A 24,929-nucleotide genomic window follows, 5' to 3' on the forward strand; every position below is an offset into this window, starting at 1 on the left:
CAAGAGTTGAATCCGTCCAAATGAGTACCTTGAGTACTTTCCTGGGTCTTTTTGCTTGAATTCACAACTGTTTTTGTTTATCATGTGATAGTGTTTTGACAGTTTGTTTAAATTATATTTTACAAATAATGTCTATTAATTCCTGGGATCTGAGCAGGAAAATCATGGTATTGTTGCAGAAAAAAAACGTGCACTTTTGAAACAATTTACAGTTTCAAAAAAATTTAAATTATTTTGTTGTTTTAAATTCATGAATTGTGTAAGAGTTAATAAAATATGCGTTTGATTTTTTTAAATGTAGGAAATTATGAGTAAACCACAAGGAAATGCATTATTACATTTTTAATACAAGTTTTAAAATTAAAAAATATTTACAGATACGCAGAAAATGTGATTTATTTATGAGTTGTATGCTCCCATGAATGTTCAGTTCCCCACCAAAGATTTCTTTTTTTTATTTGAATTTTTAATTTAGACAAAACACCAGCAAATTAGTTTGCTAGTATTCATTAAAAATGTTGCAGAGGATGCAAAAGAAATGAATTGGACTATACATGCCTCATCTTCGCCAGCTAATGTGTGTCCTGTGTGATTTTGATGATATGCATGCCTCAGAAGGTGACAAGTGTGGGGTGGTTTAGTAGAACATGGAATAAGTTATCAAAACATGGTAGTTTTCATACATTCTTCATGTATAATTTATCAATATAATTTTTTGGTTGTCAATTCAATGATGAGCCAAAAAAATAAATAGGCTCACTGATCATTCTTGTGTGAAAATGTGAGATGTCCCCTATTGTATCTCTCATAAACAGTACACACTCTATACAGTTTGTGATCAGAGTGACTATTTATCACTTGTGTGAAAATGTGAGATGTCCCCTATTGTATCTCTCATATACAGTACACATTCTATACAGTTTGTGATCAGAGTGACTAATTATCACTTGTGTGAAAATGTGAGATGTCCCCTATTGTATCTCTCATATACAGTACACACTCTATACAGTTTGTGATCAAAGTGACTAATTATCACTTGTGTGAAAATGTGAGATGTCCCCTATTGTATCTCTCATAAACAGTACACACTCTATACAGTTTGTGATCAGAGTGACTAATTATCACTTGTGTGAAAATGTGAGATGTCCCCTATTGTATCTCTCATATACAGTACACCTTCTATACAGTTTGTGATCAGAGTGACTAATTATCACTTGTGTGAAAATGTGAGATGTCCCCTATTGTATCTCTCATATACAGTACACACTCTATACAGTTTGTGATCAAAGTGACTAATTATCACTTGTGTGAAAATGTGAGATGTCCCCTATTGTATCTCTCATATACAGTACACATTCTATACAGTTTGTGATCAGAGTGACTAATTATCACTTGTGTGAAAATGTGAGATGTCCCCTATTGTATCTCTCATATACAGTACACATTCTATACAGTTTGTGATCAGAGTGACTAATTATCACTTGTGTGAAAATGTGAGATGTCCCCTATTGTATCTCGCATATACAGTACACACTCTATACAGTTTGTGATCAGAGTGACTAATTATCACTTGTGTGAAAATGTGAGATGTCCCCTATTGTATCTCTCATATACAGTACACACTCTATACAGTTTGTGATCAGAGTGACTAATTATCACTTGTGTGAAAATGTGAGATGTCCCCTATTGTATCTCTCATATACAGTACACATTCTATACAGTTTGTGATCAGAGTGACTAATTATCACTTGTGTGAAAATGTGAGATGTCCCCTATTGTATCTCTCATATACAGTACACACTCTATACAGTTTGTGATCAGAGTGACTAATTATCACTTGTGTGAAAATGTGAGATGTCCCCTATTGTATCTCTCATATACAGTACACATTCTATACAGTTTGTGATCAGAGTGACTAATTATCACTTGTGTGAAAATGTGAGATGTCCCCTATTGTATCTCTCATATACAGTACACATTCTATACAGTTTGTGATCAGAGTGACTAATTATCACTTGTGTGAAAATGTGAGATGTCCCCTATTGTATCTCTCATATACAGTACACACTCAATACAGTTTGTGATCAGAGTGACTAATTATCACTTGTGTGAAAATGTGAGATGTCCCCTATTGTATCTCTCATATACAGTACACACTCTATACAGTTTGTGATCAGTGACTAATTATCACTTGTGTGAAAATGTGAGATGTCCCCTATTGTATCTCTCATATACAGTACACATTCAATACAGTTTGTGATCAGAGTGACTAATTATCACTTGTGTGAAAATGTGAGATGTCCCCTATTGTATCTCTCATAAACAGTACACACTCTATACAGTTTGTGATCAGAGTGACTAATTATCACTTGTGTGAAAATGTGAGATGTCTCCTATTGTATCTCTCATATACAGTACACATTCTATACAGTTTGTGATCAGAGTGACTAATTATCACTTGTGTGAAAATGTGAGATGTCCCCTATTGTATCTCTCATATACAGTACACATTCAATACAGTTTGTGATCAGAGTGACTAATTATCACTTGTGTGAAAATGTGAGATGTCCCCTATTGTATCTCTCATATACAGTACACACTCTATACAGTTTGTGATCAGAGTGACTAATTATCACTTGTGTGAAAATGTGAGATGTCCCCTATTGTATCTCTCATATACAGTACACATTCTATACAGTTTGTGATCAGAGTGACTAATTATCACTTGTGTGAAAATGTGAGATATCCCCTATTGTATCTCTCATATACAGTACACACTCAATACAGTTTGTGATCAGAGTGACTAATTATCACTTGTGTGAAAATGTGAGATGTCCCCTATTGTATCTCTCATATACAGTACACACTCAATACAGTTTGTGATCAGTGACTAATTATCACTTGTGTGAAAATGTGAGATGTCCCCTATTGTATCTCTCATATACAGTACACATTCAATACAGTTTGTGATCAGAGTGACTAATTATCACTTGTGTGAAAATGTGAGATGTCCCCTATTGTATCTCTCATAAACAGTACACACTCTATACAGATTGTGATCAGAGTGACTAATTATCACTTGTGTGAAAATGTGAGATGTCTCCTATTGTATCTCTCATATACAGTACACATTCTATACAGTTTGTGATCAGAGTGACTAATTATCACTTGTGTGAAAATGTGAGATGTCCCCTATTGTATCTCTCATATACAGTACACACTCAATACAGTTTGTGATCAGAGTGACTAATTATCACTTGTGTGAAAATGTGAGATGTCCCCTATTGTATCTCTCATATACAGTACACACTCTATACAGTTTGTGATCAGTGACTAATTATCACTTGTGTGAAAATGTGAGATGTCCCCTATTGTATCTCTCATATACAGTACACATTCAATACAGTTTGTGATCAGAGTGACTAATTATCACTTGTGTGAAAATGTGAGATGTCCCCTATTGTATCTCTCATATACAGTACACACTCTATACAGTTTGTGATCAGAGTGACTAATTATCACTTGTGTGAAAATGTGAGATGTCTCCTATTGTATCTCTCATATACAGTACACACTCTATACAGTTTGTGATCAGAGTGACTAATTATCACTTGTGTGAAAATGTGAGATGTCCCCTATTGTATCTCTCATATACAGTACACATTCTATACAGTTTGTGATCAGAGTGACTAATTATCACTTGTGTGAAAATGTGAGATGTTCCCTATTGTATCTCTCATATACAGTACACACTCTATACACTTTGTGATCAGTGACTAATTATCACTTGTGTGAAAATGTGAGATGTCCCCTATTGTATCTCTCATAAACAGTACACACTCTATACAGTTTGTGATCAGAGTGACTAATTATCACTTGTGTGAAGTGAAAATGTGAGATGTCTCCTATTGTATCTCTCATATACAGTACACATTCTATACAGTTTGTGATCAGAGTGACTAATTATCACTTGTGTGAAAATGTGAGATGTCCCCTATTGTATCTCTCATATACAGTACACACTCTATACAGTTTGTGATCAGTGACTAATTATCACTTGTGTGAAAATGTGAGATGTCCCCTATTGTATCTCTCATATACAGTACACATTCAATACAGTTTGTGATCAGAGTGACTAATTATCACTTGTGTGAAAATGTGAGATGTCTCCTATTGTATCTCTCATATACAGTACACATTCTATACAGTTTGTGATCAGAGTGACTAATTATCACTTGTGTGAAAATGTGAGATGTCCCCTATTGTATCTCTCATATACAGTACACACTCTATACAGTTTGTGATCAGTGACTAATTATCACTTGTGTGAAAATGTGAGATGTCCCCTATTGTATCTCTCATATACAGTACACATTCAATACAGTTTGTGATCAGAGTGACTAATTATCACTTGTGTGAAAATGTGAGATGTCCCCTATTGTATCTCTCATAAACAGTACACACTCTATACAGTTTGTGATCAGAGTGACTAATTATCACTTGTGTGAAAATGTGAGATGTCTCCTATTGTATCTCTCATATACAGTACACATTCTATACAGTTTGTGATCAGAGTGACTAATTATCACTTGTGTGAAAATGTGAGATGTCCCCTATTGTATCTCTCATATACAGTACACACTCTATACAGTTTGTGATCAGAGTGACTAATTATCACTTGTGTGAAAATGTGAGATGTCCCCTATTGTATCTCTCATAAACAGTACACATTCTATACAGTTTGTGATCAGAGTGACTAATTATCACTTGTGTGAAAATGTGAGATGTCCCCTATTGTATCTCTCATATACAGTACACACTCAATACAGTTTGTGATCAGAGTGACTAATTATCACTTGTGTGAAAATGTGAGATGTTTGTGATCAGAGTGACTAATTATCACTTGATTGCTTAGGGTCACATGACATACAACAGCAGACATCAAACTGAAATGACATTTTTTGAATTAATTCAATCTGAGTTAATTCTTCACTATTTTAATGAAAAACTTGTGAAAATTATCTATTTTCTGTGAATGGAATGCCATTTTCAATAGATAGGGATTGATAACAGATTTTATTTTTGGGTTTGGGGGGAAAAATGATTGGGAACTTGTTATCTTGGTCTAATAAGTCTTATTTTAATTGTCCAGTATGAAATAAATGCAATTTTTTGATTGATAAACACGTTTTGGTGATATAAAATGTATTATATGATACTTTTACAGTTTGTAACTCATTGATATATGGAGTAGGTAGTAATAGTAGAAGCCAAGGAAGTGGAATACTTTATTTTCGCTGGAATTAATTTTCACTGAAAAAGCTTTTTGGGTGTTTGGTATGAAATTTATTTTCACTGATTTTTGATGAGTTTAATGTGAAATATAGGAAAAAAAGTATATTCGCTGGATTTCATTTTCACGGAATCATCCCTTCAGCGAAAATAGCGAAAATAAATTCCAAGCGTAAAGTATTCTACAATATTTAAGTTCTATTGTCATAGCTTGTGGTATTGACAATTAGTATCCTAACCACAGCTATAGATTAACGTAGAAGCCTACTCATGATTTCAAAACCCCAGAATTTCTTAATTTTTTAATATATTGTACTTCCAGGCAATATAAGAATATTGACTTTGAAAAAAATGGGGGTCACCAGGTTAATTTTCGAGAAAATCATGGTTGTATTTAAGTGGATAGCGGCCATTTTGGCAGTATTATAGTGCTTTTACCATAGGTTCCTATGGCAGAGATATTATGCCATATCTCAAATTGTAGGCTGGTGACATAGGCTGAAAAAATAATATATTGTTAATGATGGCCTACTTTTTGTTTTCCTGAATTTTTTCAAAAATCTGGGTTTTAAAAAGTGTTGAAAAATGCAATTTTTGTTTAACATTGCGCTCTATGGAATTGTTCTAAAAATAGCTATTTTTGAAAAAATGTAGTACAAGTTTCTCAAAATAGGTCACTGTAACACACAATAGAATGCTATTTCATGGTGCCATGGGACAATAGCTCCATGATTTTACATAATAAACCAATGAACATTGTCATGTGATTTATGACCAAATTTCTCAAAAAATATTAGTAGGCTTCTACCTTAAATAAATACTAAGTAAAATGCATATGGACAAATAGAAACTCTGGCATGAGGTGGCAGATTTGAAAAATAAAAGTAAAATTATGGGGGAAAATCCTGCAGAGATATATCAATAACAGGGAGAAAAAATCAGCATGCCTGTTTCTTAGGGGAAAAATATAGTAGTCCATTGAATCTTGAATACCTGTTTTATCTGCATGGACATGTAGTTGGTGTATTAAGAAGATGGATTGCCATTGCTAATCTATCTATAAGTATATATTGACGTCATTAAGCCATTTACTCATTGCCGACAATATTCACAATGACATCTTTCAACGTCTTGTGTTAATTGTATTTGCTCCGTGTTTGTGGTACACCATTACGTAGTGAGCAAAAACAGAACCCATTCCGTATACAAATCGCCAGAAAATCAAAACAATGTATTCGGAATGTCTAGTATATCATGAATGTTCCCTTCTGAATTGTGGTCTACTGCAATAGTTAACAAGATTTTTTTCGAAATCTGGGGGGATTTTCCCGAGACAGCTCGTAGACTGGGAAAAGTGTAAAGTGAGTGAGAGATCCGGTAAACAAGTGGTTGCTGGGAAGGGCCGTTGGTGGAAGGTAAAGTCGGTAAATGATTGGAAGAGGTCGGGAGGTCATCGTGAGCAAGAGGAAAAAGCTTGGAAAACTGTAAGAAAGGGAGGCCGGAGAGAACTACATTTTTGCAGCCTGTGAAATACAAGAACAGTTTCTTTCAGAGTAGATATGTTATTTCATTATGAAATTCATAGTAACTGTATTATTTCACCATCCATTTCTTTGACATTTTCTGCTGACATTTTAACTTTTTTCTAACCAAATCAGTATTGTCGTGTATATACCAAAAAGGAACTTTCTTTACGATAGTATTCTATTCAATGGGCAAGGAAGAGAACGAGTGCTGAAATGTTAACGTGTTTTAGTTTGTTGTCGAGAGGAAAGAATTGGATGTTGTTTCAAAGTGTTACATCTTCTGTTGTAACTATATTGTAAAGTATTCAGAACATCATTAAAGTGATGATCATCGTCAATTTATTTGATTTCACGAAGTTCACAAATTCGCTTGTCAGTTTTAGGAGCTGATTTGTTATTGCTGCTATCGACATTCGTCCCACCCCCGGAGTGTTCGTTTATATGTGAGCGCCACAAGCTCTGTTTGAGTATCGAGGGTACAGAACGGCGCTGACGGCGCTCACACAGAAACTATCATTCCGGAGGCGAAACAAATACAGCTCCACTTGAAAAAGGGAAATTTATAACAACGGTAATAGCGCCCTCAAACATAGAAAATACTAGTACAGACTAATTCATCGTTGAATCATTGAACTATTATTATCGTAAACTATAGCGATACTGGCTGTGATTACTAAAGGGACGCGTGATCACCAAACATGCATGGTTTCAGGCTTACAATGATTAAACTGAGATGTATATTTTGGACATAACAGTAAGCAATGGTAAAATGAACTAAACCTGTCAACATTTTGCAATTCAAAATGTTTATTTATTTTATTTAATCACTTAACATCCATTTGAATGGATGATAATGGATACAATGCACAAAACGAAACAAGACAAAAAAATACTAAAAGTGACATGACAAAGCAAAAAAACAAAAAAATAAAAAAAAAATAAAAAATAAAAATGGCGGAAAATCCAAGAATTTGGAAGACACCAATGTTTATATGTTGGGTACAAACAGGGCAAGACATCATAAAATGCGATTCATCTTCAATCTAATTTGTGTCACGGAGAAGACCGGGGGAGTTGCATGACATGATCGGTTGCATTTGCATAAATTAATATTCACGAGCAATGAAAACTCGTCTTTTTAGTAAAATTGTGCTATAATGTTTTCCTATAGCAAACATGATAGTTCTAAATTGGCTGATTCTATTTTTACGAGCTGAAAAAATAGTCAAAAAACTGATGTAAAAGTGTTTTTTGAGACACGTTTTTTTTATCAGACTCCACAGGTTTTCAAGTTTTATGTAACGTGATTATAGCAAGTTACGAAATTCATGAAAAATGCAGAAGCACGTTGATATTTCACTCTAGTAATATTGCTCAAAATGTTTCCAATAACTTTTACCAGTGACAAGTTACCGAATTAGTAAGCATTTCGAGAAATCACTGTGTGTGTGCATGCGCAGTATGAAATTGATATTTTGAACGCAACTTCAATAAAATCATATGTAGAACTCACTCCAACATAAAATAGACAATAGACAAGTAGAGAATGAATATTTCTATGTGATGTTTCTATATTTTGCTAAGAATTATTCTGTGAAGAAATCGCTAAATTATTTCATTTGTTCGTAAGAGAGACGTTGTTGTTGTTTGGTGGGCTACATACGACTGACTTCAAAACGTTTCATTCAGATCGGACGGCGCCTTCTCGTGCCAATCGCCTTGGAGAAGACGTACCTTAAAATACCTTAATTTCGCTTCGAATTGATTATTGCTGTTTTCGCTGACTGTGAAAATAAAATCCAGCGACGGAATACAACTTTTTCCCTATATTTTACACTCAACTCGTCAAAATTCAGTGAAAATAAATTCCATACAAATCACCCAAAAAAGTCTTTCAGCAAAAATTTAATCCAGCTAATATAAAGTAATTTACAGTACCGTTTTATTTGCTGACAACTGACTATGGCGACCTGTTTGAATTCTCAGTGAATGATTACTTAGACGAAACTTACTAATTGATTAATTACTGGAGTTCAATATTTTCAGTGTTTGTCAAATAATCCTCTTAACTAAGTTTTTTGTTTTTTACTTTATTTTTTCCGTTCTTCTTTCTTTTATTGTCATCATATACTAGTATTTCATTTTTCCACTGAACTATTTTTTTTAGTTTTACATCAATGTTTATTAATTTCACGAGAATCTATTAGTCCATGGTAATTTGCATCATTACAAATGGATTTAATATTCATGTACAATGATAATGATATTATGCGAATTTCTTCAAATTTTGTAAACTTAAAAGTCATAATAAAACTACATCATTTAATATTTTTGAGTAACACGTTGCCATAAATTAAAGGATACAAAAAAGTCATTTATGAAAAATAAAATAATATTGGGCGTAGCTCACAATACTACATAAGTTGTGGAGTAACCGACTCTCAAATATTGCATGAGCAGTTAAACCGGGCGATCAATATTAAATAAACTATGTTAGTCGGTCAATCATTAATCGGACGTTCCCTATGACATGACCTAATACGTCACTGAACGAGTTCATGCACCACGTAGGTAGTATATTCATCCGCAGTATTAAAATAAGGACCTACACTATAATTTGTTGTATATGATTTATTAATATAAAAATTCACATAGAAGCATGATGTATAGAAAAATTATCTGCAATGCACTTCATCTGGCGTGAATTATTTGCAAAAATAATACTAATGCAGTTCAATATCAGTACGCGAGTGATCAGGCAAAACATCTCTATTCACATACAGACAGTGAGTCACGTTGGAAATACATATAGGGATAGAGATTCTTACTGAAGTTTTTTGTTTTACTGATTTTTTACCGTTTTGGCCTTCTATCTAATTATATATTTATTGGCCGCGATGGGATATACACATATCAGTTTACTGGTGGTATTCGTTACTTTTTCTTTCGGGGTGGTTGTGAACTCTGCGTCGACAAACACAACATCGTCCCCAGCAGTGTCAACGACACCGACACCAGAACCAGGTATTTATATTTTTTTTCTTCTTCTATGCGTTCATTTGATCTATAACATTGGTAGAAAATAATCTCTAGTGAGATTTCATACCGCGGACAAGTCCCTCGTGTCAAACTATTTACAGTTTTACCGATGCTTTTGTTTGGTTAGTGTCACGCGATCGCAATCATGTCTGACCATGACGACATCTTTGTTTATTGTTTTCATTGAACGAATATCTCGCTTTACATTGTACAGTTTCCTTGTAATTGCAGCACACTTATTGATATTACGCCATATTTCCGTGTTTCTAGCCTTTTTCGCGGACAGTTGTTTATTTAAAACAACATTCTTTAAATGTCAGTTGGGAAGCAAGGGGCGTTTCAAAATGGAGAACGTTTGTAAAATATTCTCTCGTGGGTTCACTGTCTGTACCTGTATTCATAGATAATACTACACGATTCATTTCCAGCACATTCGTTGATAGAATGACGCAGATATTTTTCCACAGATGTTGTTTAATAACAATGCAATCAAACTCCAAATGCGTTTTACTTTTACCGGAAACTGTCGCATATGGCTCACGACGTCACGCGTGCACCCACCCAGTGAGTTGTTTCACCTCGTACACAAGTACGTATTACCACACCAGGCTTGTTTTTCTGCGTATAAAATCGTGTAGAAAATAAGGAAAAAATATATCTATCGACATGGCATTGAATTATGACTTAACATTGAAGATCATCATAGGGAGTACACATGGCTATTACTCACGTCCTGTACATTGTATAAACCAGACTTGCGCGAAAATCAAAACAGTGGAGATTGTACACATCGACTTTCATAAAATGTTGTTCTTTCAATAACCTTCGAATTATGAAATCTAGTACAATTCTAGTGGTGAAAATTTAATGATTAACAATATTACATGTCTAGAGTGTACACATCTGGATGTTATCATGTCAACTCACTGTTGGAAATGTTACATGTATATGGTTGGTTGTCTTGTCGTTTTGAATTACTGAAAACACATGATGTGATATTTTGAATTTAAGAGTTAAGGTTTGGGGTTAGATAAGCTTAGGAGTCTATACAGATGTTCTGGCATGGTTTGCAGTTTAAAATCAAGCATTGATGTACGGTATCCAACACATTTTTTTGCATATATTGTAGTTTCTGCTAAATGCCTGTTTGAAAACTCAAACAGAACCTTGATCGCTTTTTAAAAATTGATGAATCTTGAGGAAGGTTACCTTTCAATCTGTTTCTATTTGGTTCAAGATAGTGTTTTATTGTATGTTATTAATTATGAGAACCTGTCAACAAAATTCAATTTATAACTGGTTGAATAATTTTTTGTGGTGGTCAATGCAAATATGCATTTGTAGTGCAAATATTGTTGTCAGGTTTTTCATGTGATATATATCATTCAATATTAACTTTGGTTACAGACTCTCCAGATGACTGTGATATATAGTAGACGTTTTATGGTAACTAGTATTTATTGCTATAAAAATATTGCAATGAATTATTTTATTGCAGCCGGAATTTATACTGTAATTTTGTCAGACATATTTTTTTCGAATTCAAGTCAATGAAATTGGTAAAAAATTCTTATAACAGTGTCGAAAATTAATGTTGTTTCGTTCAAGATCCAAGACAGACTGATTTTGTGTAGGACCAGTAGTTTTGAAAACCAACAGGACCTTTTGACAGATACAAAAAACATGCCATAAACTTGCATTTTCAAAGTTACAATAGATCCTTCTAATAATCGTGTAGAGAGATTATAAAAATATATTCTAATTTTTCTCACTTTTTGCAGTGTTATCAATCAGGAAATGTATATTCCAAATATGTCCTGTACAGTTGCTATTCAGCTGCATTATGTGCATCATGCATATGATCAATTCTCCACCAACCAGAAAAAAACAGATACATCTTGCGTCTTATTTTCATATCAACAATACAATATCCAATTAAAATCAAATATTGTTTACTGGAGGGATGTTTAAAATGACAACCAAAATGATGTAAGCAAAATAAACACCTACATGTACTCCCAAATGTATTTCTGCAGATATGTCAAAATTGCAAATTGGGAACTTCATCAAAAATGCAAGGCGAAACTCTAACTCTAAAATGATGTTAAAAATTGGTGTTAGAAGCACTGTTGCCTTTATTTTTTTTTGAATCTTGAAAATACTGTGAAAATTTGTCCATTTTCCCCTTGAAATGTTTTTTTCTGCATACAAAATGCATGGAAAGTTTCTCAAAAGACAACATTTCACTGAGAAACTACAATTGAATCTGAGAAAGTTGAGCGAAAATAAGGCTTAGAAGGAGCACTGGTTAGAAGCCTGACTACAGAGAATCATTGTTCCAATTGATTATGAGGACAAACAGTCACTTAATAGCCATGAAAAGTTAGTAAGGGGCCCCACCAAGAAGAAAATCATTCTGCTAAGCTTTAGTCTCTGTAGTTTTGATCTATATTACCGGTAATAGGATCGCAATATTTTACAAAATAAAATATCAAATTGATCTATTTAAGTTTTGTTATTTATTGAACTTAAGATACCCAAGTATTTCAGTTCTCTTACAAATTTGACTTGTGTCAATAAAAAAAAATTATTGTGCATACATGTACATGTATCAGTGAATAAAAAAATAAGTGTCTGGGTTTGTTGGTTGTGGCGTAAACCTGTTCAATATCAGTTTGTGTGATAAAAATAATCAGAACCATCTCTGTCTTGGTGTGTAGGTCCTTGAGTTTTGGGAACTTTTTGGCCTTTCTGACTTGGAGCTTATTTACATTACTTTCCTATCCTACACTGCTTCTATAGTGCAGCTATAAAATATGACATGTATGAGGATGTCATTATCATAAAACTGAATAATCTTACACACTCACACGTGAAACATAGATTGTTGCTTGAGATTTTCAGTTACTGTTAACACTGTATTGTTTGTGTTTTTCAGAGTGCATTTCTTTGACAAGTTGTGATGAATGCTTAAAATATACTAAAGTAAGTAATTGAAAACCATTATATTTCCTCTATTAAGGTAGGTTGCTACAATACCGTATTTATCCGGGTATAAGCCCAGAGTCCTGAACATGGAAAATTGCCAAAAAGAAGGGGTGGGCGTTTGCCAGGAGATCCCCGGCAGAAAAAACGAAAATTCTCGAAAATTGACAACACACAGATCGAACTGCGGCAGGGAATAGAACAGCAAATGGAAACATGCAACGGAAATAAATGAACAATATGCAACACTAGAAGTAAAACAAAATTAATGTATTGCTTATAATGTGACAAATAAACCAGAAATAATAAAAATCGTCAGTGAGGAATTATTTGAATTAGGATTTTCCCGCCGACATACACTCCCAATACGCGTGAACTCAAAATTAATTAAAATGTCAGGGGTTGAACTGCGTAAAATGATTTCCGGTCTCGACAAGTTACGAGTCAACTGTCATACAAGATCAATAATAATTTACAAATTTACACAGTAAAAATTATAAAAATTCATAGCTGTTTGAAAATACTTCTCAGATCTTTATTTGTACGTTCATTGCCATCTTCGTCAAACTCAAAACCCTCAAAGTCCAAGTCGGCGTCACTGTAGCTGTCGAACAAAATCCCTACAACTTATTCCTGAAGTTCTTCGATATTGTCCCACACAATTTGGACTTAGCACTTTTAATTCACGGATCTCGCAGTCTGTCAGCTTGGCATTTTTCATTCGTGTTCAATCACAATAAAGAGACAAGAAAAATGGGGTCGCTCTGCTGCGATGACACACGATGCTTTTGTTTACAGTCTAGCAATCATCTTTGACCTTTATAAAGGTCAAATCGTGACATTGCTTTCTTAACAGACTCGACGCTTATCAATCACGGTGAAAGTTATCATTCAGCAAGTTCCGGCGGTTGGAATGTCTCACTATATGGATATCGCGGTGGACTTGAAATAGGAAGTTTTTTTTTTATCCAACGACAGAAGAATAGTTTTTATGACAGAAATGCAATAGCGGTGATGAAAGATGGTAAAAAAAGTTGGTACTCTTCGGCGTGACATTGCAAAATTCAGTTGCTGGCCCCAGTTATGGATTCGCAAGCTGCTACAAAATATTTTTTAAAGCCAAAATAATGTTAATTCAACCACTCTCCCAGGTACGGGTTGCTACAATATTGCAACATTGGTTTCATTGTCGACGGCTCTAAAGCCGAACGAGTGCGACACTTGCTTTGCGGCTCTCATTATACGATTTGCTTGAATCGTTTCGAAGGAAGCACAAACCAAACGACCGGCCATTTTTAGGGCCACGACATATTTAAAAAAGAGAACTACCGTTTCTGCTTTAATATATATTTTTGTAGACTTGCTGACTGTTATGATACTGAAAAAAAAATCAGCGGTGAACGCGCTGCTCTGAAGCATGGAGGTAGAAATTTACCTCCATGCCCGAAAGCAGAAAGCTGTCACAGCTATTTCGTGTTCACCCCTTGTTTTATGCAATCAACAATTATATTTAAATAATTGTTATAAGCATCACGACAGACTTCAAGAAAGTCAACTGTTAATACAACCATAGTCAACGAATAGAAAATAGTTTTATTTTATTTTTTGTGTAGGAAAAGACCCCATGGGCGTGTGCCCGGATATGACCTCAACTTCTTTAATGTGTCTAAAGTGGCGGGTGGGCGTTTGCCCAGGCATGGGCTCTTACCCGGATAAGTACGATAATAGTGGAAATACTTGGAAAATCTCAGCCAGAGGGTTGGATTACTGTAATGTTCAACATTTTGAAATAGAAATACATGATCACCAAGTTTGGAAAAATGGTCAAAAATTTGTTGAATGATTACAATTGGTTCCTATGGCAGAAACATTCCATTATATCTCAAAATTATGTTTGGTAACCTACGCTAAAAAAATGTTTTGTAGTGTTATAAGGGTCACAAAAATTGGAGAATTTTGAATATTAATATGTAAGATATCTATGGCATAATGTATTTACATGGATTCTTTTGCAAAATATTCCAAAATGGCTGCTTTTTGTAGTTTATTTAAATGCATGCACTACTGAAGGAGCAAATAGTGTAGCAATAAATACAAGTTGTACCTACCTACCTACCTACCTACCTACCTACATGTACCAGGTATACATATATTTATTCAATGCATTTTACATACATTTTATTTGGCCTCACATATTTTTATTCACTGTAGTCTTAAGAGAATGTTGGACAGCAACTCTATGACACTATTGTACATGCACTATCTCTAACAATTCATCAAATTGTTGTTTCAGTGTTACTGGTGTAATAAAGACGATACAGGATGTGGAGATTACCCCAAGGGTGATATTCTTCCAACCAAACAATGTCCTCTTTCAGATGCAAGATGGCTTGTATGTTGGTGTGAGTAGATAATGTTTACAAGTATTTGGCCAATAACTTTGTATTATAATTTATTATAAATATAATATGTATTATAAAGACTACAAATGTTGCATATCTCTTAATATTGATTGCAAGTGTGAAATCAGGCACCCTTATTTGCTAATTAAAATTATTAACTTCAATAACGAGATATACATTTTTTTTTTTGTTGACAGTGAATTTCGAAGCCCTGTTGATATCTATGGGAGTGATTGCTGGTGTACTTTTGATCAGCTGTTGCTGCTGTGTTTATTGCTGCTGTTGTAGATCTGGTAGAAATAAGAGAAAGTAAGTGTTCAACAAACAAACAAACTACTGTATTTGCTCATCTCTAGTGTGTTGTCTTACTGGATATGTAATTGATGTAATCCTAAACACTTCTGATAAAGCACAATTACAGTACTACCGGATTCGGCTGATACCCCGCCCTGGGCGATCTTATGGAGGATTCCATTTTTTTTATAGAAAAATGTGGACCAAAAGATCGCCCGGGCGATGTTTTGGCAGATATTACGAAGCCCATATTGTCTGGAAAAATAATCCTGCGTTGATAAAAATAGTCTCAGAAAATGTTTAGAAAAAATAATGTTTCGCGTTGACCAAATATAATCATGCAAAGTATAAATTCAAAGTGTTTTAATACATTGGTGAGAAGTCGCATTTTACGTGAACAAGAACATGCACTAAGAAGGGAAAGCAAGCCAAAGTCGAAACGGGGTGCATCATAGACATGACACAACACAAGCTGCGACAACTGAGTGATCAGCGACATCATTTTGGGACGCAATTGAACTTCAAGTACTTCTTTGCGAAATTTGCTGCGCGGCGATGCTGACATCAAGTGTGTGTTGACCGATGTTTGACCCCAAGTCACGCACTGAGCTGGCGCGTTACCTTAGCAACCTTTTTCTTCTGTGTTCCGCGCGTTGATCTAGTAAAATTGTTATTATATCCGACGGTACTGTAATTACGCAACTTGTATGCAACTCTGTACTGGCTTTGAATATATCAACGTCGTTTACTTAGTTCACTGCTTTTCTAATCACGCAAATTTGTTTACAATATTTCACGGGCTTTAAATATTTCAACTTTGTAATGTATTGCTTTCATGATAATTACGCAAAGTTATTTTTTACTATTGTTAGGATGCTGACCCGGGGTATTGAGTCTGTGAATATTTCAATATTAATGACTTGATAATGCGTTGCATTCATAATAATTACGCAAACATAAACATGGGCGCATTTAAATCATTAAAAAGGATAGTAGTCTCGTATCTACGGAAAGTCAAGAAAATATTTTAAATACTTGTGATTCATCGATGTTCCAATGGTGAATTATTTTATTCGAAATGAAGTGAACATGTAATATAAACCATACTATGTGTCAAGTTAAATTTTACTATAATATAATAAACTCTGGACAGCGCACTTCGATCGCAATATTCACGTACATTTAGTCTGAACTCGTATAACCACACGTTTGAATTACGTGCGGCATTGGGCAATGACCTCCAGAGTTCACGCACTGATATTTAAATTCGGGCCATCCAGCTTGACGCAAATCAATATAGTTACTTGTCATGTGTTCAAAAAATCTTTCAACTCTCACAAATACCATGAACGCAAAGAGTTAACTGGGGGTTAACTGAAAGGAAACATCTTTTTTGGACAAAAAACACGTAAATACAAGATTATGTGTGCACATTAGATTTATAGAACGTACTTGATCGCTTAACTCTGTGTTTTTTTAATAATCATGTCGCATGTGAAATGCAGGAGACATTTTAGTTCACCCATTTCTTGTTTACCGATCTTGAACTTTTTGTCTGGAATGCGATACAGACAAAGATTAAACATTACTGATAACAACCAAGAGGCTCGAATCAGGAAGGCTTGGCTATTTTAAACTTCGTAAATAACATTCTTTTCAAGCGTAGACTTTATTCGAGTCTAATAAACATAAGTGAAATTATTTTAACGAGTAATAATACGCAACAATAATTGGTTTTATTGGAGTTTTATGCTTTTCGACTTCACAGTGAATTATTTTTAGCGTCATATTTGAAATAGTACGCTCGATACAAGATGTCGGACAGGAAAATTGGGTCTGTAAAAATGTTTGTAGGTTCAGTCAGGCAATGTGTGGACCAAAACATTGCCTACTATTTGAAACATCGCCCATGGGTGGGGTTTAGGATGGGCGGGGTATCAGCTGAATCCGGTACTATTGCTGAATGCTGATTTTGATTGTCTTCCATCAATTTAAATGAATTATCTAGCAATCATATCCTATCCTAAACCCTCCTTTCACAAAACACCAATGGGGCTTGTACATTAGCATTGCATAATAACTGTATTGATATATTACTGATATATAATTTTAAGTGACATGTAGTCTGTTGTCCATCACTCTGGTCTAAATTGTTTATTTATTATTAAAAATCAACCATTTTTGGCATCTGGCAGGCTTTTTAGATGAAGGTTAAATTTTTTGTGTGTGAAATGAACCAATTCTATTCACGAGCTGAATTTTTAGATATTAAGTAATAGCTTTTATCATATTGTATTGCCTTTTTTTATCCAATTATATGTCGCTGTACAGGTTGGTTTAAATACAGAAATAGTTCTGTTGCCGGTAATGGTGCATGCATCTAGTTTTTTTGTACATTTCAATTATGGTCACAAGACATAATCCGATGATAGGTTTTTTCTTGTTTTCTTGCAAGCAGGTATAGCAAAATAGAGTGAGTACAAGTCTTAACCATGGTTGGGTGGTTGGTGCTCATGTAGAATGCATATATAAAAATGAACTGGTTGCCTCAAAAAATTCAACAGATTACAGTAGTCTATGTTGTGCATGACTGCCGGAGAAATGAAAAACTGATCCTACTTTACTTATTTTTGCCCTAATTGCTTTAATTGTAGATATGCCAGAGAAGATGCTAAACTTGAAAGCCAAAGAGAAGAAAGAAAAATGAGACAAGAAGAAAGGTATGGGTATGTGTAATCTGTTAAAAGAATGTGCAACATAGCTAGATCTGATCAACTGTGATATAGAAAATCTTGTTTGGCCAATCAGAAATTCTCTTACTGAAATTGTTGCATGTAACTATGTATTCACTATGTATGGTTAATCTGACCATTTGTATGCGTCTATGATCAGATAATATTTTCATTAATGTTTATTTGTGTTTCTGTGTAGACGTGCTGAACGCAAGGCCAAGAATGATGAAATCAGAAAAAAATATGGTGAGTTTTTTGTAGCCTACATTATAACAATTGCTGCATGTTGCAAACCATTCCTCAAATCACAGTGCTGCAGTTAGTTTTGGTGTTAATGTAGCATGATCAGTGAATGCAGTAAAAGTAATTCATTTTACATTGTAATAGTCACTCCTGTACAAAACATGAGGGTAGTATACATGTAGCTACAGTTTAAGTACCACTACTCTACTCTAATAGTGAGATAATTATCATGGTGACAGTTTGATAGACAACCCATTTGATCAATCACAGACCAGTTTAAATGAAAGATTCTGCTGGTAACACCCATGACAAATTTCACCACCAATCTCAGCTTGACAAAATGTCACAATTTGGCTATCTTACAGAAAAATGTATAGGAATTGAGACGGCTCAGAATTAGTGTTATCAATGATATGAAATTGAATCTACTAAAGTGAATGTGTTTTTCTGACACATGGTGGTGAAAGCTTAGTATTGTGTGTTACCAGAGTTCTTGATTTCTAGGTGCCATTTTACTTGCATGTTACTAATTGTATGGTGTATGTACCTAATACTAACTGATCATCTTGCATTGCTTGCTGCATGTCATCAATAAAGTCAAATCCCACCCTCCATTTACTTTCACAGGCCTTATTAAAGACGACGACGATGACTAAAATGCGTCCTGTTTTACTTACAGGCCTAATGAAAGATGATGTTGGATACACCCAGTTTGAAAACTCATAGAAAGTAATATTAGTAGATGAACTAATTTTAAACAAGAAGTGTGGGTCTACTTTGATGTTGAAAGTTTTTATACTGGGGGTTACTTGAAATCAGTGACATTTACATATGCTTTGAGAATTTAATTGTTACTCAGATTTGGAGGTTCTTAGTTTGAAATCCAAATAACAGTTATTAATTTAGTAATTTATCTAAAAAAATTATTTAATATAGCCTTGACGCCCACTCTGCCTGAATCAGAATCTGTTTCTTCCAAATTGAACTGGTGCACAGAGAAGAACAAATCACAATGCAAATTTGATAATTATTTTTATGCAAAATTTGTAGAGCAATTAAGAATATTGAATTCACTTTTCCAATACCAAAATATTCCTCATTGGCTGCATTTCTACCTGCCTGTATTTATCCACTAGCGTTAGTCCGTGATGTGAAAATGTCACTTCAATAATTTATAGTGAATGTACTGGTTATTCAGGGCTTGATTGTTTGGACTGTTTTTTTTGTGAATCAAACAGCAGATATTCTTAATTTGATATACCCCGGTACCATTGTTCTTATATCAGTTAAGTTCAATGTTTTTTTTTGATGTAATGTGCTTGGAAGGTAAAATTTTTTATTTTCTAATCGACATAATTATTTTATTTGTTCTAAATAATGTGTAGTTTGGTTGGGAATGAAATCTATATTTTTATGTAAACTGGCTGATACTGTAATATGACTAATTTTCTCTGGGTTTAAATTTCACTGATTTGCCATTTCAGGCATATTCAGTGGGTTTTAAATTCACGGTTTTATCATTTAGATAGTGTGTTCTATGCTAAATTTTACTAATTCACTGAGTTTTAATTTAGCGTATTTTCCAGTCAGCGAAATAAGCCAAATTAAAACACAGTGAATAATTACCCCCTTTACAGTATTTGATATTTCTCTCTTGACAAATGGTATTGGGAATTTGTTGAAATGTACAAATATTTATATATCTAAATTTGTTATTCAAAACACACAAATCAGATATGATAAAAAGCTATCTTATTTTTCTTCAGTTCAATTTTTGGAAAAAAAATAGTTTCGAGTTTCCCTGACTGCTAAAGAACTGGTTTGCGTTTAGTCACAGTCCCTCTATAGACTGTGGTTTAGTGCAGGAATGGGTAAACTCTTACTGTAGCGTGTTTCATAATAGATAACTTTTTGACTGTCGCCCCAATTCACTGTATCACCACTGAACTGCACATAGTTATACTATGGTAAATGGGAATGGTTATCCAAATATGTCATTTCTCAAAAACCAACATTGTAATTAAATATTAGAGGTCATCTTATAAGAAAAATAACAATTCTATACTGGATGGCCAGAATTTGAATTGTTCCTATCATTCCTACCATTACCTAGCAACCTGTGGACTGTTATTTTGTCAATGGTGTGTGTAAATTATGGGTCTGTGGCATGTGATGGATGATAACGTGTGGTAATAATGTTAACGGGTGTTTATAATTCTGATTTGCAAATATCCCACCGAATGTAAAATATATATGGTTGTAAGGGAAAAGTTGGCTGTGCTCATGTTTGGATTATTCCTGTTTTTCAGACAAGCAGCACAAAATACTAGTATATCCATAAATTTGACTGATTCAAGTACTTTTTTTCTTCTTCAGAATTGCTAACAATATAAAATAGGACTTGCTTTATTTGTATTCATTAAATATCTGCGAAGATATTACTTCTCCTTTGTATGTGTATTCCAATTGTAGTTATCCTCAATGGTGTACTTTTTTACCTGTGACATGTTACCAGCTGAAACACAATGATATTAGCGAGGTAGTAGCACTGACTACTTTGTACAAATTTAACTATCGGTATATATTTGATCAAAAAATATTTTCTGTTTATATATACTCCAGAATATCCTTTACTGGTACATTTCTGCCATCATATTTTATGAAATGTACATGTGCCTCAACTTACGAAATGTAATACACTTAGAATATATATGAAAGGTACAAAAATTTGAATTGATGTTGCGTTAAAATCCTATTATTAACCACATTTTTATTGCAACAACAAAAGTGAGTTTAAAGTTTGGGTGTGGTTTCTTATTGATAATATTTAAGTTCAAACTAGAATTTCCACACAGAAAATTACAAATTTTGAAGTTTGATAAGATTATTCATTCATGATTTAATGACATTAAATTTGAAGGGAGAATCACTGCCAACTTGGAACAACATCTGCCAACATCTTGAAATCATCAAATGACTTGCCAGTATGATCAGTGTTCATGGGGATGGAGGGATGTGTTTTGCGTTACCATCTCACTCTGAAAATATTCCACCAATCCACATGGTTTATATTGAATAAATCGTAGTTTTTAATTTTTGCTCATATGACTTTCAATAAAGTGTACGGTTAGTAATGGGATTTAACGGCAATGAGAAATATAAAAATAATTTTATATATTGTCTCATTTATAAAAAAAATATTGTGCTGTCCTGTGTAGTGACAGCGATAAAGGGCATAGGATTTTCATTTTTTTGAATGAATAATATATTTTCTAAGATGTTTAAAGGGAAACCGCTCAATCCCATGGATTGCACCAAAGAATCATCACTATTGTTTATGTTGTTTACAATGTTAATCTATCTTTTGTTATCCATTGTTATTTTAATCCAGAAAGTAAATTAGTTGTGAAATTAAGCTTAACTGGAAGGTGACCCTTTAAGGTACTGCTTGCTCCCCCCCCCCCCAATGATAAATCATAATTTCTTAGTGTTGGAAGGATTCATGCTTTTCAAAATACAAGGTTGCAGTACTATGATTAATCACAAATAAACAAAAGTTATGTAAATTGCTGGGTGTTTTTTTTTCCATCTTTAGTTGGGAATGCAGTATACATTTACTCGTACCAAACATGGTTCCAATATAGTCTTCTTCGTCGTTATTGTTCTTGGGTCTTTTGATGTACAACAAAATACACTTACTGTCTCTGGTCCAGTACAAATTTAAATATCGTAACTCAAAAACTTGTATTCTTAAAACCTGTCTCGTGTAAAACTTTGGCGGAGAATCAAATCTAGCAAAGTGATAGCATTTCATAGATTGATGGATTTGTTTAACAATGTAAAAATAATGATTGATAGAATTATTATTCAACACAGTGGCATTAAGGAGGCATAGGAAATGCGATTTTAATCAAACAGATTTATTTTTGTGAGTCAGCACACTGCATATTTGGTGAGATTTAGATAGCTTTTTGCAGTCCCATCACAGGTTGTGTGTTATGTACAGGGTCTGTATGAATCAAAGGTGTTTCTGCATAAAAAATGTGTTAAATAGTAAGGGAAAATTATGCTCTGCATCTGAGTCGCGTGACAACCTAGTTCAGTCTTCTCCAAATAAATGGGTATTGTTGAGAACAATGAAACTGGGTGCTGTATGGAACAAAGAAAGAGTACTTTCCAAGTATACTGGCATTGTTGAGAACAAAAAAAATAAATATTTTCCAAGTAAATAATGAAGAAAAATCATCTACTACCATTTGTTAGAGGGCTGTTAGAAAGTGACAATTCAAAAAGTAGTATTGTCGATAATAAAAATAGAAGTGTGAGGATATTTATGGAAATAAAATCATGTCCAGGCATGCAGGGCTGAGGAGTTTCACCTAAAACGCTACAATGCTTTCCCGTAAATCTTTGAATACAAGTATGATACTAAGTTGTACCACAAATTTGGTGAATTTTACTAGTTTTTATAATCAATATCACCAGTTTTGGGTGAATTTTCTACAAAGTCCTTCGTGGTTGCTGCATGCATATGTTATGTTTCTCCTTTTGTGCGGATGAATAATGAATGGACCAATCAGTTCAGAAAACTCAACCCCCATGTACATGGCACACCTGATGTAATGCATGTATAATCATGGGCCATTCATTGCATTCCATCATCAATCAGCTACTTATCTCAGTCGATATAGAGTGGATGATCAAGAAGCGTGGTTTGATTCCCACTAGACTTATTAAAAAGAAAGTAGTAACATTCTGACACATGTTTATCAAAAGAGAATCTGCCTGATTGACCAGTGAAGGTAAAGTAAGAAACTATCTGTATTGGTAAATTATCAGTTTGCAATAAAAGAAACTGATTCTAAAGAATTGTGTTCTTTGGGTAAAATTGATTCCTATTGGGAACCACTCAACAGTGAGTGCGTAGGTGCTCTGGTGGTAATCCTCTTTCATGACCAGTTTGAGGTTGAAACCATGGATATTAAATACCTAATTTACATAAATTAGGCAATTTCAATTACTCAATTTAAACTTTATGAATAGGTTTGCACGGAAGGTACTAACGGAAGGAGCCACGACGCTATTGTTTTAACTTTACCCCATGATCGTTTGTTAGTGTTTGTTCACAAACATTGTTCTTGTTAGCTTTTAACACCTTCGTACAATGGGTTATGCTAATCTCGAGCATTCGGTAATATTCGGAGCATGTTCGGAAGCGATAGTCGTACCTCGCATGCACAATATTGAAAAAGGCGAACTTTAATGGAAAATTGTCAGATGTAACATTGATTGAAGAAACTCTGATGAAATATCGTGAATTTTGTAATGGTAATGAGAGTTAATCAATGAATTCTTGTGACGATTGCATTATTCAATGGTACCATTGTCAGTGCGTGGGTTTGGCGCCCGAAACTGTCGAAATTTTTGACCACCGGACATCGGCGAACACCAACAGAAAAGATAGTATCGAAAGAAGAGCATGCCTCGACACATTCTCTGTGATAATATTTCTTAGGAATCCTTAGGAATTGTTGTATGCACTCGAAATCTTGTTCTAGTTACAGTTGCTAATATTTAAAACATGGGAAATTTGTGAAGTCAAACGTTCATCAGTTGAATTTCCAGTTGTGAAATACGTATTTTGACCTTTTACACCTAAACAAACCCAGTGCGCATGTGTGATGACCGTAGTTTCATAATACACATATATTTTATAGTCACATTAAAAAAATGGCGGGGTTGTATCATACTCCGCTAACTCGTCACCTGTGTAAACAATCGCAAACTATCATGGACATCAAAGATGAGCTAGACAATGGCGTTGGGTTGAAACAAAAGGAAATAAGCCAGTTAAGAGGCTTAAGTGGCCACTTGATTGGCGTCGTGGCTCCTTTCGTTAGTACCTTCCATGGTTAAACCACAGGCTGCAAGCCACATATTTACATTTTAGTTTATAGTTTGTTATCTTGCCTGTAATGGGATGTATAAATAATTTTTTACAATATTTTGGTCTATCAAATGTTAGTCGCCCCCCCCTTTCCAGGGTCAAATGTTGCTTATATATATATATATTGTTTGGGAACTTGGATGTATTCCATGAGGGACAACTGGGATTAACACAGTTGAAGTAATATTGAGGATAAAAAACACATACTTTTCAATGAATAGAACTCCCAGATCGTTTTGTTTTTACTTAGTCGGGTAGCATGAATATTTGTGTTATTGTAGGTCATAGCATATATATCTGTGCATTAAATTTAACCGTACCCAAATACAAACATTGTAGTATTTATAGCTTCTATGAGTAATTCTAATTTATTTTCAACAGAAGGCCTTATACATTAGCTAATATATTGCTGTTTCATGTGTTATTTTCCTTGACATGGAATGCAAATAATAGCCAAACATTCCAAAGA

At 34.1% G+C, this 24,929-nt stretch overlaps 1 protein-coding gene across 2 annotated transcripts; it reads left to right on the forward strand.

Annotated features, from left to right (window-relative positions):
• Window positions 1-9,584: 9,584 nt before the first annotated feature.
• Window positions 9,585-22,079, forward strand: LOC100367113 (pituitary tumor-transforming gene 1 protein-interacting protein-like). 2 transcript variants are annotated; one of them, XM_002733430.4, is made up of 7 exons: window positions 9,585-9,842; window positions 12,796-12,842; window positions 15,136-15,244; window positions 15,442-15,553; window positions 18,193-18,258; window positions 18,470-18,516; window positions 19,193-22,079. In XM_002733430.4, the coding sequence occupies exons 1-7, from the start codon at window positions 9,716-9,718 to the stop codon at window positions 19,237-19,239; spliced, it is 555 nt and encodes a 184-aa protein (XP_002733476.1). In that variant the 5' UTR covers window positions 9,585-9,715; the 3' UTR covers window positions 19,240-22,079. The 2 variants fall into 2 exon arrangements, with proteins under 2 accessions (XP_002733476.1, XP_002733475.1); XM_002733429.4 differs by having other exon boundaries at window positions 9,586-9,842; window positions 19,141-22,079.
• Window positions 22,080-24,929: the final 2,850 nt, after the last annotated feature.

Source organism: Saccoglossus kowalevskii, chromosome 7, assembly GCF_978046115.1.
Source record: "Saccoglossus kowalevskii chromosome 7, keSacKowa6.1, whole genome shotgun sequence".
In the NCBI taxonomy this organism is placed as follows: Eukaryota; Metazoa; Hemichordata; class Enteropneusta; family Harrimaniidae; genus Saccoglossus; species Saccoglossus kowalevskii.